This window comes from Monopterus albus, unplaced genomic scaffold (genome assembly GCF_001952655.1).
Source record: "Monopterus albus unplaced genomic scaffold, M_albus_1.0 scaffold33.1, whole genome shotgun sequence".
Lineage (NCBI taxonomy): Eukaryota > Metazoa > Chordata > Actinopteri > Synbranchiformes > Synbranchidae > Monopterus > Monopterus albus.
In genome coordinates, this window is record NW_018127913.1 from 647,629 (window position 1) to 661,847 (window position 14,219).

Genomic DNA, 14,219 nt, shown 5'->3' on the forward strand with positions numbered 1-14,219 from the left:
TGGCCCTGGAGCTCTATGTTTCTGATGAGCAGTCACTGGCCACATCAACCTGACCAGTGTTTGTTTGTTGTTGTATCTTGTTGCTTTGCTTTTCTCCTCCCTGTCCTCTATCCACTCACCCCAACCGGTCGAGGCAGAAGGCCGCCCACCAAGAGCCGGGGTCTTGGAGGTTTCTTCCATTAAAAGGAGTTTTTCCTCCCTGCTGTTGCCAAGTGCTGCTCAAGGGGGATTTGTTGGGTTTTCCTCTATAATAATAATAATAGTAAGGTCTAGACCTTACTATGTAAAGTGTCCTGAAATGACTTTTGTTGTGAGTTTGTGCTATACAGATAAAATTGAACTGAATTGAAAATAGTACATGAACATTTGAATTCCGGGGTATTTCAGTGCAGTTAAACAATTAGTGAAAAGCACCTTGCTTTTTCTTGACTGAAAGCCATTAATTTAGAGGTTTTTGTAGTGCCACCATATCAATTCATCATTTAATCTTTCAGTGCCTAATACTATAAAAAGGCTTACTGAGCATGAACGGATTTCCCTAGTATTTGTTAGCACATTGTTTTGAGAGGAACTGAGCTCAGCTGAGTACAATTGAGAGAGTCGGGGGACCCGTTGAGGTTTATAACTGCCATGGGTCATACGTCAACAGTAGGACACTTACAGTTCAGTGGTTATGATCATTCCCTCCCCTGAAGGAAAGCCATTCACCCACTGCTTGGTTAATCTCTGCACTGCAAGCGGTCACTGGTGGGAGAGGAAGAAAATGTGATCTTTAACTTAGGCGGTGTTTATCTTTATTTGACTTTTAATGTTTTGGTTTTAACAGCTGTTAAAGGAGTGGTGTGGTGGTTTTCTCTCTCTCTCTCTCTCTTTCTCTGTGTGTGTGTGTGTGTGAAGAACAAATTCTATGAGAGAAGCTGCCAGGGAAAATCACCAAGATTGCAGGCTACTTTCTTCCACCTCACATTTTCCCCTCCTTCTCTTAGTCTGTCTGCCTGTGTCTCTGTCTCCTGTATTTCTATGGTTGACCTGTTTCTTCTCATGCTTGCTGAATATTCCTGGATGTGAGGACAAGAAGATGATTCTCCTAACCCCAAAATCATAAAGCCTTAAAATACATGTCTTCATTTATGGCTCTCTCCATTTTAGGGCCATTAACTATGATGACAAATATTATGCTAAAAGAACAAACAGAGTGTGAGATGGATTGATAATGGCACGGTACTGTAATATTTTTTGATATATTCATTATTTTGACATTACCGGTTTATGTTTACATGCCTGTAGTTAGAATGGTTTGTCAGTAGGCTGTAACACTGAACCAGGATGAACATCTGGTTTACAGTCTTAAGACAGATTCTACTGGGACTCATCCTTTCAAAGTTTATATCTACATTTTTATTTCACACTCTTTTACTCTTTCTGTCTTCAATCCCCCCCCACCCCCCCAAATCACCTCTCCATCCTCTACTTTCTGAAGCATCTGCAGATGGAGGAGATGGCAAACTCTGCCAAGAGTTGTAAAACCCGACGGCTTTCCCCATCTCTCTGGCCTGGCTCAGACTTCTCTGTAGCCATCCGTCGCTACAGGATACTATTTCACTGAGCTAACAAATTTCATATGGGGACCTATTATTAAGTGGTCTAGGATGGAGAGCTGCTCCTGTTTACTGATGCCACAGATATTTACATCTCTTAAATACAAACCAAAAGCATTGCAGCTGCTATGGAGAAGCATCTCAGTGTGGTTATTATGTTCGAATGGAGGATCCCATCTTTGAACCACATACAGCTGTCGGTGACTACTTAAGTGTCTTCGAGGAAGACCCTACAAACTCCAGGGTGCTGCCATGAAGCTGATCCTTACCTTTGAACTCCCTGTAGAGAGTCAAAAAACATATCTTTTAGCAAATTGACTGTCCTTGTTTGGTGTTTAGTGCTTATGTGTTGGCTGTATGAGTTTTCCATGTGCTCATAATTGTAATGCCAGCAGGAACCATCCTAGATTTAAGGCATATTTATGGTTTCTGTAACTGTGCAATTAGTATTTGCGGTGTTCACAGCAAGACCAGTTATGTCCACAGAGAAACATGATAAATGCAGTAGTGGTGTAATGTTACAATTACAATATGTTCTTTAAATCACAAGCAAACCTCTGACATGACTAAAAGGAGTTGAACTCTACACATGGTGAGCTGTCTGCTGACAACAGTGCATACTGACCTTTAAAATAAGTTAAAAAACAGTTAAACCAGAATATAAGCAGATAACACTGATAAGGATCAGTTGATTGAGAATCACAGCTTAAATGCGACTCACTCAGTGATCATCTTGTCAGAGCAGTCAACCACACTGACATTTGTCTTATTATGATTCAGTAATAAAAGTGTCTGGCATGGGTTAATAGCTCAGATATCACAGATATACACAGGAAGACCCCAGCCAAGCCACAGGCCCTGTCTGAGTTCCGACCTGCTGTGATCCGTGTGGCTTTTCAATGCGTGTTTCCTAAACCTCAGAATGTGAGCCACATAAGCCGAGCTCCTAAACAGCTTTGTCAGGAAAAACTAGACATAGACATAGATGACGTATGATGAAAGAAAGGAATATAGCTCTAATGAATAGACTAAAATGTTTGTGGACGGGGAAGCACATGTTGTACCTTGTCTGCCTTGTGGCTTTACACTGCTATATTTGATTGTATACTCTACTCAAGTCCATTTTGCTACTGATGCCAGGCAACTGACTTTGATATAAAGTCCACTGAGGTTACATCTCATTTCCCATAATCATAGCCACATTTCCCTCACTTGCATCTTTTTCTTCTGTCTTAGCAAATGCAATGAAAAGATATGAAGTAAACAGAAACAAGGAAATACATGTTTAGAGAAATGAGACTTTAGAGTTACTATGGTGACTGTTGTTGGATTGGAGATTGTATTTGCTCATTTACACATTTTAAAAATAATAATAACTAATAATGGTGCACACATTTTTATATTTTATTAAAATGTAATTATTTGCATCCAACTTTAGTGATATCTGTTTCTATAGAAATTGTTAACTGGACTAAGTGTAAATTATGTAAATATATCATATGGAAGTATATTTCTACATGATTCTGTCAGTTTGATTTGATGAAGCATCCAATCATTAACAGATTTCTAATAAATGGGTGTGTCTTCCAGTGAAAGACTTCCTCAAAGGAAGGCCTCATGTATCCTGGCTCATGTCTGCTCAGAGATGCCCCTCACAATCAAATAAGAGCTTTGGGACATTTTTCAAGATGGCAGACTGGAATAACTTCTGGCTTGAACAAGGAGCAAGGAAAGTGGGACAGTCTGTCCACACAGTTTGGAACAATGAAAGGAAAAAAAAAAAGATCCAAATCTTTACAGTAGCCCATCTGTGTCATTTCTACATTATGGCAAAATACACAAAACAATCCACTGAAAGCTTAGAATCAAAGTCTTCCATCTAAATGTGTATGTATCAGATCCCAGACACAAAAAATCTCCGTTTGTTTAGATAACTTAGCTGCAGGTTTTGAGCAGACACATTCTTTTTCAGTGACTGTGGATATTATGACGGAGCAACTGAAACCAGACCAGATCCTTTAGCTCTGCTGCCAGGGTTGAGGTGCTCACACACACACAAAAGTTAGCATAAAATGAATGGATTAAAATCACAAACATTCATTTTTGCTGCACTTATCAAAACTAATAATATCGCCAATAAATTTCCAAAGAGCAAAAAAGTCAAAGCACCAATACTGTGACCCCACTGTTACTCTCATATGTAACCACTTAGATCAAATTATTTGCTAAAATGCCAGCAATCTTGGACAACAGTGTCTAGAATTGAGTGGGTTTCATAATATATGCCGCACCAAAAATCTGATCATTACCAGGAATCTAAAAGCTCTTTTGTTCAGCCAATGGGACGGGGATAAAAGAGATGTAAAAAGAAACAGAAGGTGCTAGGGTGATCAGGAGAACTTCCACTCAACTGCAAAGGTATTCATCTTCCACTGAGCATATTGTCTGGGTTCTATTACTATACTTTTATTATAACATTCATGTTAGGTTCAAGCAGACTGGTATCTCTTTTACAAGAAGGAACTGTGTGCTGCTACAGGGTTCACATTTTTTTTAACTAGTTTACTGTACCTATGTTGGCTACGCTCCTCTTTTCCAGCTATATACAGTATGACCACATATAATAAGTTTGCAAGATGAAGAAACACAATTTTATGAGCTAACTGATTCATTAACATCATACACATCCTCTACCACAACCAGATGTGCATAGATCTTCACATTTGCTTCTGAGCACACTCCTTCAAGTGCTTGGTGAGGTCTGTAATATCTGATAATGGGTGATAAGAGCCGTAGCTGCTCAGTTCATACAGCAGAGTAATGGTTTATGATCCTAATGAGAAGGAACTGAATCAAATCTATTGCTGATCCAAACAGTGCAGTGGTAGATCCATACAGTGACTCTCAAAGGCCAATCCAAGAGTGCAGCCACCTATTAATTGTTCCTGTGTCTATAAAACATCAAAAGCAAGCACAAATTTTACTTATAGGTGTACCCCACCATGTCAAGGGCTACCAGGAAGGCATGATTCTTAATATTAGAAGGCAGCAAGAGCAACACTAATAAAACAAATAAATAAATAAATAAAATAAAATAAAAAAAACCACATCCTCTCTGTAGTCATAAATAATAAAAAAGCCATCACCTTCTTCTTGTGCCCATCAATATCACTGTGTCTAAAAGGAGACTATGTTCTTGGCATTGCACTTAACCACAAGACAGCCTTTGTTTCTGTACACTATTAGCTGGGGCTTGACCTGCTCCCAAAAGGCCACAGGGTCAAAAATGGAGTGTTGTGAAAGCATAGGCTGTCACCAGTTCTTATAGTGCTTCCACATCACACTGAAGCTACCCACTATAAGAGACAAACGTGCTCACAAATACATACTGTCTAAGGTTACAGGAGCAGCTCTGCCTTAGTGAGTCCCATTAGACATCTCAGCCCCCAAATTAATGAACACACTCCTCCAAATCCTCTCTCTCTTCTGCCCCACTCCAATCCCAGAACCTGCCTTGCGGCAAATCCAATGTTAAAGACTCAGCATGTTTTCATGTTTTTAGCATGGTGTGGACATACTCTCAATCATCATTAGGGGTTTTGTGGAGTCCTGGGGTCTGGGCAACTTGCCAGGATGTGTAAAGGTTTCCATCTTGAAAGCGGAGCGTTGCCTTCAGAAGCATCAGTCATGGACAGAGATCCCTGGGACGGTTAAAATGCTTATTTTTGTTGTTGGAGGGAGAGAAGGAGGAAAGGAAGGCTGAAGACTATTCTGTTTTCAAATTGAGCAAACAAGCTTGGTATAGTTTCAAAAACCTCAAATCGAAGAGGAAACAATCACAAGGAAAACTACCCAGTAACAGAAGGCAATCAGAACACATATGTCAAATATCAGTAATCGGCAGAGGCTGCATTGCACTCCGTGTTTTTCTTATTTTGGGAATAAGGGTCCTCTGTTTCCCAGAGAGGCAGCTGGTAGAAATCTGGGCCTCTGATTAGCACTAGTTGCTGTGCTGAGAGCTGCATCATGCTGCTGCATTTCATGATATCACCCATCACAGTAGCAGTTAATGAGACAGGACACACGGAAGCTGCCTCACAGGACCGAACACCTAGCACAGCCAGAAGACTTCTGCCCTACACACACATACATCCACTGCAAAATACCTATAAATGCCAGTGACAGGGGTCCAAGAAAAGGGTATGCAATGCAATTCAAAATTGTCTGTGTAAAAAAAAAAAAAGCCAAGTCTGAGTGTGTTTCTCTCTCTCTCTCCACATACTGTATATCTATAGGTGGAATCATGGCAGTGGGCAAGAGATAGTACAGAATGATGCTCCTTCAGACTTAACAAAGCATGCCATCATTTCAGCTTTTTTTTTGTTTGTTTGTTTTAGTTATGAGGCAAATGTAAATGCAGCAGATTGTGTTTTTTGTATATTCCATTGTTATGCACACTGTCAGTTGTTCAGCTCACAGTCACCCTGTAAAGTACAGATAGTGGCTATACTGTAAGTATAAAATGTCACAAAACTTTGTTTACAACGAGTCAACAATCCAACAAGCTCAACAACAATCTTCAAGCAGTGTTGGGTCTTTCATCTTCTTCTTTCTTCCATCCCTGCAACTTACTAAGCTGTTTCCTTACCTCCAAGTATGTAAAAGGGAGACTGAATCATGCGAGTGAAAATGGCGGCTCCACTTTAGAGCTCCTTGCCTCACCACATAAAACAATGCAGACACCAGAATCCTCACCTCACTGTAGTTAGTAGGCTTCTATCATAGCAGAGGGAAGAGTTTAACAGATTACAATGGAGACTGTGTATGGCAGTCAAGGGGGTTTACATCTCAAACTCCCTGCATACTAACCCAGCTCTTTGCACTACAGTAGCCCACCATTGATAAGTGATTTCTCAGGGGCTGCGTAAAATCTGGGACTGGCCAGAGAGACACATTTCTTCTGGCTGATGAGAGCAGGAGGCCTCAGCATTCAAGCGTAGGAGGTGCTCCACTCCTGGGGAACATCAAGTTTGCTCCTGCAGACTCCAAATCACCAGCCCCCAGTTGCTGGGGAGAAACACTACATGGCTGGCGTTAAATCACTGCTGCTGTGGTGAGGTCATCCTCTCGTCTTCCCTCTGTAATGGAGCGCTAGCTCGCTAACATACGGTGGTAATATGCGCAGACAGGGACCGGGACAACCTGTAAGCTAATAGAGCGCTAGCTCGCTAACATATGGTGGTAATATGTGCAGACAGGGACCGGGACAACCTGTAAGCTACCTTGTGATCTTAATTATTTTATCTTAGGGGTCATTTGAAGGGTTCGGTGTAGGGCCGGGCCTAGGAGTATGCTGTTACCACCGCACACTTACCAGGACTCCTTGAGCTCACCACAGATGCTTGTGCAGACATTAGGTGATGCAAAATGGCAGCACAATGAGGTTTTTCAAGGGGTTGCTTCACTGTCCTCGGTCAATCAATACACATTCCTGTGCGTCCCTAATGCAGCTGTAATCACTGGCTGAATACATTTGGGCCCTGGGCTGGAGGAATATTGAGCCTGCTAAAGTGACAGTGGATGGAGTAGTGTGGGAGAGAAACAAGGTTACATGACTTTGCCTTAGCACACTGCTATGTACACTTGGTGTATCTTCATACTACTGTGTGAAAAAGGACCCCTTGGCAAACATACTCCACAAAACAAATAAAGCTACAGTTTCACTTTATTCGATTAATGCTGAAATCAAAGTTTCTGCCTGCCCTAACTATTAAAACAATGAGATTTCAAATTAGATTTCCGGAGCATGCCACATTGCTATGAACTCAAGAAAAGGCAAGAGAAGAGGAAAAAAAGGGAAAGTGAAAAGAAAAAAAGTTGGAAATCAGTTTATAGAGCTGATAACAGACAGACACCCCCCTGTCTCTGCAGCGTGTTTATGAGATGAGGACTAATGGGACTCATCAGAGCTGACAGATATGCTGACAACTGCATTTCAACTCAATTACAGTTCCACAGCAAACTCCCCTGGTCCCTTCATGCCTATCACCCCTCTACTCCCAGAGCTGTTGAGTGAAGTGTGCACACACTCATGCATGTACACAAGCATACACACACTATATCAGTTTACTAAACAAAAAGGTTCCTGGCACTATAAGGATGCTAGGGGGACTTAAACATTTTATACTGGCATGATGCCACTGATGTGCTCTGTCAGTATATATATAGTATATCATAACAACAAGTGGAGCCTCTGCTATCACAGATAACAGATTGTTGATCTGAGAGACATAATATGAGATGGACACAGGAGGCAATAAACTCGACCATACGGTCTCTTGGGTGTGACTAGTTTCATTGCCAAAGGGAGACCAGTGACCCCACAGTCTCCCCTGATGACGACAGCTGCATGGTGCTGACTCCGTGGGGAAAAGACGGGAAAACAAAGCCTCTGCCTCCCGCCTCCCAGCATCCCTCCCAGAAATATAGGGGGGTAGGGGGAGGGAGGGTTTGGATCAGTTCAGGAAACCGCTACCCATTGTTTTGCTTCCTTCATTAGTCGTTGTGTCAACAGTTTGGTTCACTACGCGTGTGCCGCTGTTTTTGTTCTGCTACACCCCAGCTGACCTCAGTTCTCTCATGTTTTGACAGATTGTTTCAAAACCCCATCAAGGCAATTTACTGTTTTAAAGTACAGCAGCCACTTGGACAACAACACTGGACCACAGGTTACAGCAAAAGCAAACAAATGTGCCAGCTCTAAAATTAAACAAATCTGACGTAAATCTGCTGCCACAGTTTCATCAGGAAATACTGTGAGGTGCAGCCCCATGTGGGGGCCTGCAGATAAGCAAGAGGTGTTAAATAAATTAAATGTGCTCCGTAAATAGCCATTTCTGGCGTTGATTGTGAACTCATATAAAGGCGCTTCCATCTAGAAAAAAAAAATGCCTATCTTTAATCAACTGATGCAAACTTGCAAACAATGCATATGTACACCTTGTTTCTGGTAACTCACCATCATCTAGGTACATCTGGTCCAGTTCTTGGGGCTCCTGTTTGACAGTGATGGCCATCGAAGGGGGGCTGGCATCCTCTGGTAGCAGGCTGGGTGAGCTCTCTCCAGTTTGGGCTGAGCTGGCTGCTGCTTGAGCCTGACTGGGGCTGTAGGCCTGAACAAATGGGCTCTCTGCAGTCCCACCGGGAGTGGAAGGGTGGGATACCGGGGAGGATGATGGGCTGCTGTTGGCATAGACAGGGTGATAAGCATGGGGTCCCGGGCTGTGGAGGTGGTTGGGGCTACCCTGGGAATGGAGCATCCCTAGGGAAGAGCCATGGTCTGGTGAGGCTGGGTGGACAAAGTTGGGGCGGCCAGGGGTCTCCTGGATGGGGGGCACCATGGGGCCTGGTGGAGCAGCATGAGTGGGGCTGTTGGGGAGGCACTTGTATGCCACAGGTGAAAGGTCATGCAGGGTGGGGCTGGAGTTGGGTGAAGACGATGGCATTGCAGCATGGCGAGGTGGACAGGGAGGGTAGCCACCAACGAGGCAGGCATCAGGATCAGCTATGGGCATGATGGGAGTGATCCTGGGTTGGTTGTAGTAGGGTTTTGAATGCATTGCCAGCCCTGCAGTCCCCAAAGAATCATATTCATCACTGGGTTCTGTCTTTATTATCGGCACTAGGGGGAAAAAATAAAAAAAGAAAGGTGGAAATATTAAAAAAAAATGTGCAGAGAATCCACGTGGCATAGTGAGCGAGCCTGAGTAAAGAAGTGAGCAGGCGCAATTGTGGCCACAGTACCCTCCATAATCCAAACAACCACCACTGGATATGGGCTTAGTGTCAACTTGGCCGAGCTCTCTAACGGAGAAACCCTCATGCCTCCCAACCACCACCCGTTGAGTCATCAGTGTGGAAAGCCACAGCTGGCTCTAATAATGAATAAGACCTATTTTCTTTGGACTCTCTTCCAGCTCTGATATCCAGTAAAAGTTGACTTTAAAACTGCGCTGCTGCTGCTGCTGTTGCTGCTTGAGGAGCCCGGGGCCCTATGTTTCCTCCACACTCTAATAATTGTTTCTCTCAGGACCCAAAGCTCAAAGCGGAGCATGGACAAAAGGAGATGATTTGATTTTGATTAGGCTGTCTGGACTCCTCAAGGGGCTCCAGAGCTTTGCCTCTGGTTTCAGGAGCTTTAGGCCTCAGCAATGACCCCACTTGATCACCCTGCCACCACTCCTCTGATTCCTAATATAACACAGATCATCTGCACTGTTTCATGATTACTTCTGACTGATAGGTATCACATCCTTCCTGTCCACTGTCAAGACTAGTTATTAAAAACAGGAAAGATTTTGTATTAATCAAAATCTGAATCTAGAACATTCACAAACAGAAATATTGTATATGGGTCCACTTGAACAAGCTCACTGGTGAGTACACATGAAGATTGTGCCAGGATAAGATGAACAGGATCGTGTTAAGACATCGAGTTGCATAGCAAATACTTCTGAGTCACAATGGACACACTGTTACTGTTTCTACACATTGTTAAACAGTGTTAATGGGTGTGGGGAGCATTTGACGCCAGTCATTAAGAGAAGTTCGCTTAACTTGCTCCAGCGACATTTACTCCAAAGTGCACAGATGTCAGTATAAATAATGTGTCTGTTTAATCTGTCTGCTTTTGTACACATCAAAATCTTTGAGCAATGTGTCACATGAAAAACAGGCTGTTTTTCAACATGTTATTATTTTTGTAGGAGTATTTTAAAAGGCATTAATCGCGCCTGTAGCCCCTGGGGTGCTGAACTGTGTTGCAGTGATAACGCAGCAGGGAGCACATTTACGTCAGCTCTGTCTGTGTTCAGAGCCCAGGGAGCAGGCCTGGTGTTCAGGAGCGCATCGTAAGGTGAGTCCCATGATGCACAGGCCTCCTCTCCGTAGATTGGGGAATAACAAGCAAGTCACATAGTGTTCTCCATATCCACAGTCGCATCATTCAACAAATTTCTGTCTCTTCCTTGTATTCTCTTTAGTGTGAAAGGCACAGTGCCACAAATTTCTCATATGGCAAGGTCACTCTCACACAAGTTGAAACAAATTGATGATGTTAAAAGTGCCATAACATTAAAATCTCTAAAATTAAAATCAATCTCATTCTAAAAACCGATATATTGTAAATGTATTGGTAGCAGCTAGTGTAGAGAACTGCCCTAAAATATATATTTTTAAGATATGATGGTTTTCATGTTGTACATGGAATATTTCAAAGGAAGGTAGATGTTAAAGTTGAAGTTATCAAAACAAACTTGTGTCTGCCCTTCTTAAAATAATACAAACCTGATGAAACAAGTCACTACAATTCCCACTTATGACATAACCAACATAAATATCTTGGAAGGGATGGGGTGTTCTTTATCCTTTGCAGCTTCACTAAAAGTGTAATCTTTTAAAGAGGTTTAGGGCAGGTAAAGTTATTCATCCCCTGTGAGGTAAGTTGTCAACATTATTTTCCTATATGCCTTCTGACTATGAGCAAGACTGGTGAAATAAGAAATCAAATCACATTGGACTATTGGCTTTCCTTCAAGTTTCAAAACATTTTTCTGAGATTCCCTCTCCTCTGCTGCAGATATAAACAGAGGTGTTCCTCCATCTGTGTGTCTCCTTTCCACTTTGCATGTGAACTGGGAAAGCAGATTCACTAGATGAGTCCCAACTTTAGCTGGTTTCAATTTCCACAGACAGCTGATGCTTTCCACATAGTTTTGTCTCCATCTCTGGCAATTTCTCATTTGTCTGCTTGTGTTTAAACTGATCGAGCCTGATCTGGGCATTTCCTTGAGCGCTATTTCCTCTAAAGAGAAAAGGAACTGGGATGCGTGTGTATGTGTGTCTCTGTGTATGTGATTAGGAAGGGCAATGAAACATGGCTTATGTAGATTTTTAAATTATCTTCCAAAGGAAACCACCTCTACCCTGGCTACACAGCTTTTGGACAAGGGAGATTTTAGGACATAACATGTTCACAGCCTCATTTCCAAGGATCTTTTGTTGGGATTTGAGATTATCATGCCACTGCAAATAATAAAGCTTTTGGACAGGGGAGATTTTAGGACATAACATGTTTACAGCCTCATTTCCAAGGATCTTTGGTTGGGATATGAGATTATCATGCCACTGCAAATAATATTAGGTATCTTCTTGTTGCAGAAATACTGAACTCATCTTGTACGAATGGCACGAATCTGCAGTGATGTTTAATATGGAGCAGGTGGTAGTTCATTAACTCAAAGGTACCTGGTGCACCATGTCCCACTGTGTGGGCAATCTGGTCACCCAGCATACTGTGGGCCTTAATCTACTCTAGGTGAGTCTGACAAAGCCCAAAGCTCTAGACATGACAGACACCATTCTAGTCCTTGTCCGGTTTTTGGAAAACCATGACTGTGCAAATATTTACAAAAAAAAAAAAAGAACAATGTGTGGTTCGAGATGTTTTCCTGTATGCGTCACAGAACTCATTTCTGTCTGACCTCTTCAGCTCCAACCACAAACCAGTCAGGGGTGGGTGGAGTGGGGGTCAGCACCCATTTGTGTTAAGAATAGAATGTGATATTACAGAGAAATCTCCAAACGGCCTGTAAAAATAAAAGGGTTCCGAGAAGTTCTTTGCTTCAGTTACTGCCAGCACTTTTTTGGCATTTGTTTTTTTGATGTGGTTGGTAAAAAAACTGCTTCTTATTTGAAGAGCAACACGTCACGTTTCTACTCATGCAAGAATGATTGGAGGGGAGCTTGGAAAAGTGAGGCTCATTCCGGGAGTCAGACAAGGACGTTTGAACATCCCAGCATCACAGGCAAGCACTTAGGCTTGAACCGCAAAATACTGCTGATGGTACATCTCAAAAGCAAAGGTCAGACAGCTTAACCTCAAGTTCAATAACTCATGAGCAGCAAAAAACGGCTTAACCACTGTGTACTTTTTAATGTGTTTAACTTTGTTTTTTAAGTTCTTTAAAACTAAAACTTTATGTCTCTGGAAAGCTAACAGTCAAGGTCTTTTGAACAGTGCAGCACAACGGAAGGACTGCTTTGTTCGTGAAGAGGCTTGATCTACAGTATGTGCTCAGTGACCAACTGTACTGCATAGTACTAATAACACATTTCTAAGGAGATGTGTCTAAATGTCTCAAACCTTGTTTTAACTTTACAGTGCATTATTATGAAAATGATTCTGGAGGTCTACACTGAAGCTAGCAAGAGTGAGAGCAGCACTAAATACTGTATTTGATAATAATGTTATAATTTTGACTGAAACAAAGATTTTAAAAATCTACATAAACATATACAGTACACTGTACTGTATGTTTGATTTGGGCTAAAAAAATATATGTTTGGCTCTTCATATGTAGGCATCAGTGTTGAGCCACAGTAGATGCCAACAACGCATCTGCATTAATGAATAACAAGGTGGTCACATGACCTGAATGGAAAATAAAGGTGTTTTTCTCTAGCATCTGCATCCCAAAGACTGTTTGTTTCATCCTTCCGCTGTTTCAAACAACTGAAGCTATTTTAAGGGTTGGGTTTGCATTTATATAGATGAACAGGCACTAGAGTGTGAAAGAAATGTTCTCTCTAAACAGCGTCAGAGACCACAACTGTGCTTGAAGTGGGACAGCAGGCCGGAAGGAGTCTTTGCATACGAGTGAGCAAAAAAGTGTTGACAATAGTGTATGTGTGTGTGTGTATTTAAGTGTGTGGGTGTCCTCCTCCTCCAGCCCACCCTAGTACCTGGCCGCAGTGTTGACTGTTTCTCTCTGTTGACACACACAATGAAACCTTCAAAAGCAAACAGCTTCACTAGGATTTCCTCATTCTCTGTTGCACTATTGAAACATGAAAGTATTACAGTCATCAGTTTCACTGATGATAACCTTTATACAGTGTTCTTTGTGAATGCTTGCCAGTCAGTGAGCCAGCATCATGAATAAGAAAAAAATAAGTTATTGCTATTTATATTTCTAGAAACATTTATAATGACAGCTATGGCACTCAAATTCTGTAATGATACACCTGTCTATAATATAGCCTTTTATACTGTAGGTAGAGAAGTTGTTACTCTGCTTGGTGCATTTTGGCATCACCCAGGTCTCCTCACTGAATGAGTTCTTAGTTCTGCACACAGAGCAGTTCTGCATCAGTTTTTATTCAGCAGGGTTACAGTATAATACAAGGCTCTCTGGTTTAATTGCAGAATGTTTGCTTTTAGAATGATGCTATGTTGCACATTTTAATATGTGTTTTTTAAAGAGTGGTAAATCTCTAAATAGAACTCAAAAGCCTGGGCTTCCCAATTTCTTTGGCTGTAAAACTTGTGACTTAATTATGCTCCTTTGAGAAGACATTGGCCCTTCTTGTGTGGTCCACACCGTACTTGTAGTCTACTTGGCAGCAAAAGAGCGAACACAACAAGTCATCTTTTAATTAGAGCTGTGTTTATGCTCAGGGAAATTACTTAGAGACACACTGTAGCGGCTGATAAGCTTCTACATCCGTGTGTGTGTGTGTGTGCCAGTACAGTATATGAAAATGATATGCTATATATGGCCA

General features: G+C 41.9%; 1 protein-coding gene across 1 annotated transcript in view; it reads right to left on the reverse strand.

Annotated features, from left to right (window-relative positions):
• LOC109958521 (nuclear factor of activated T-cells, cytoplasmic 1-like) overlaps positions 1 to 14,219 on the reverse strand; it is a 53,416-nt gene that overhangs the window by 10,627 nt on the left and 28,570 nt on the right. The window contains exon 8 of the mRNA XM_020597235.1: positions 8,617 to 9,279. Within this exon, the coding sequence (XP_020452891.1) occupies positions 8,617 to 9,279 (663 nt within the window). The remainder of the gene's footprint in view (positions 1 to 8,616; positions 9,280 to 14,219) is intronic.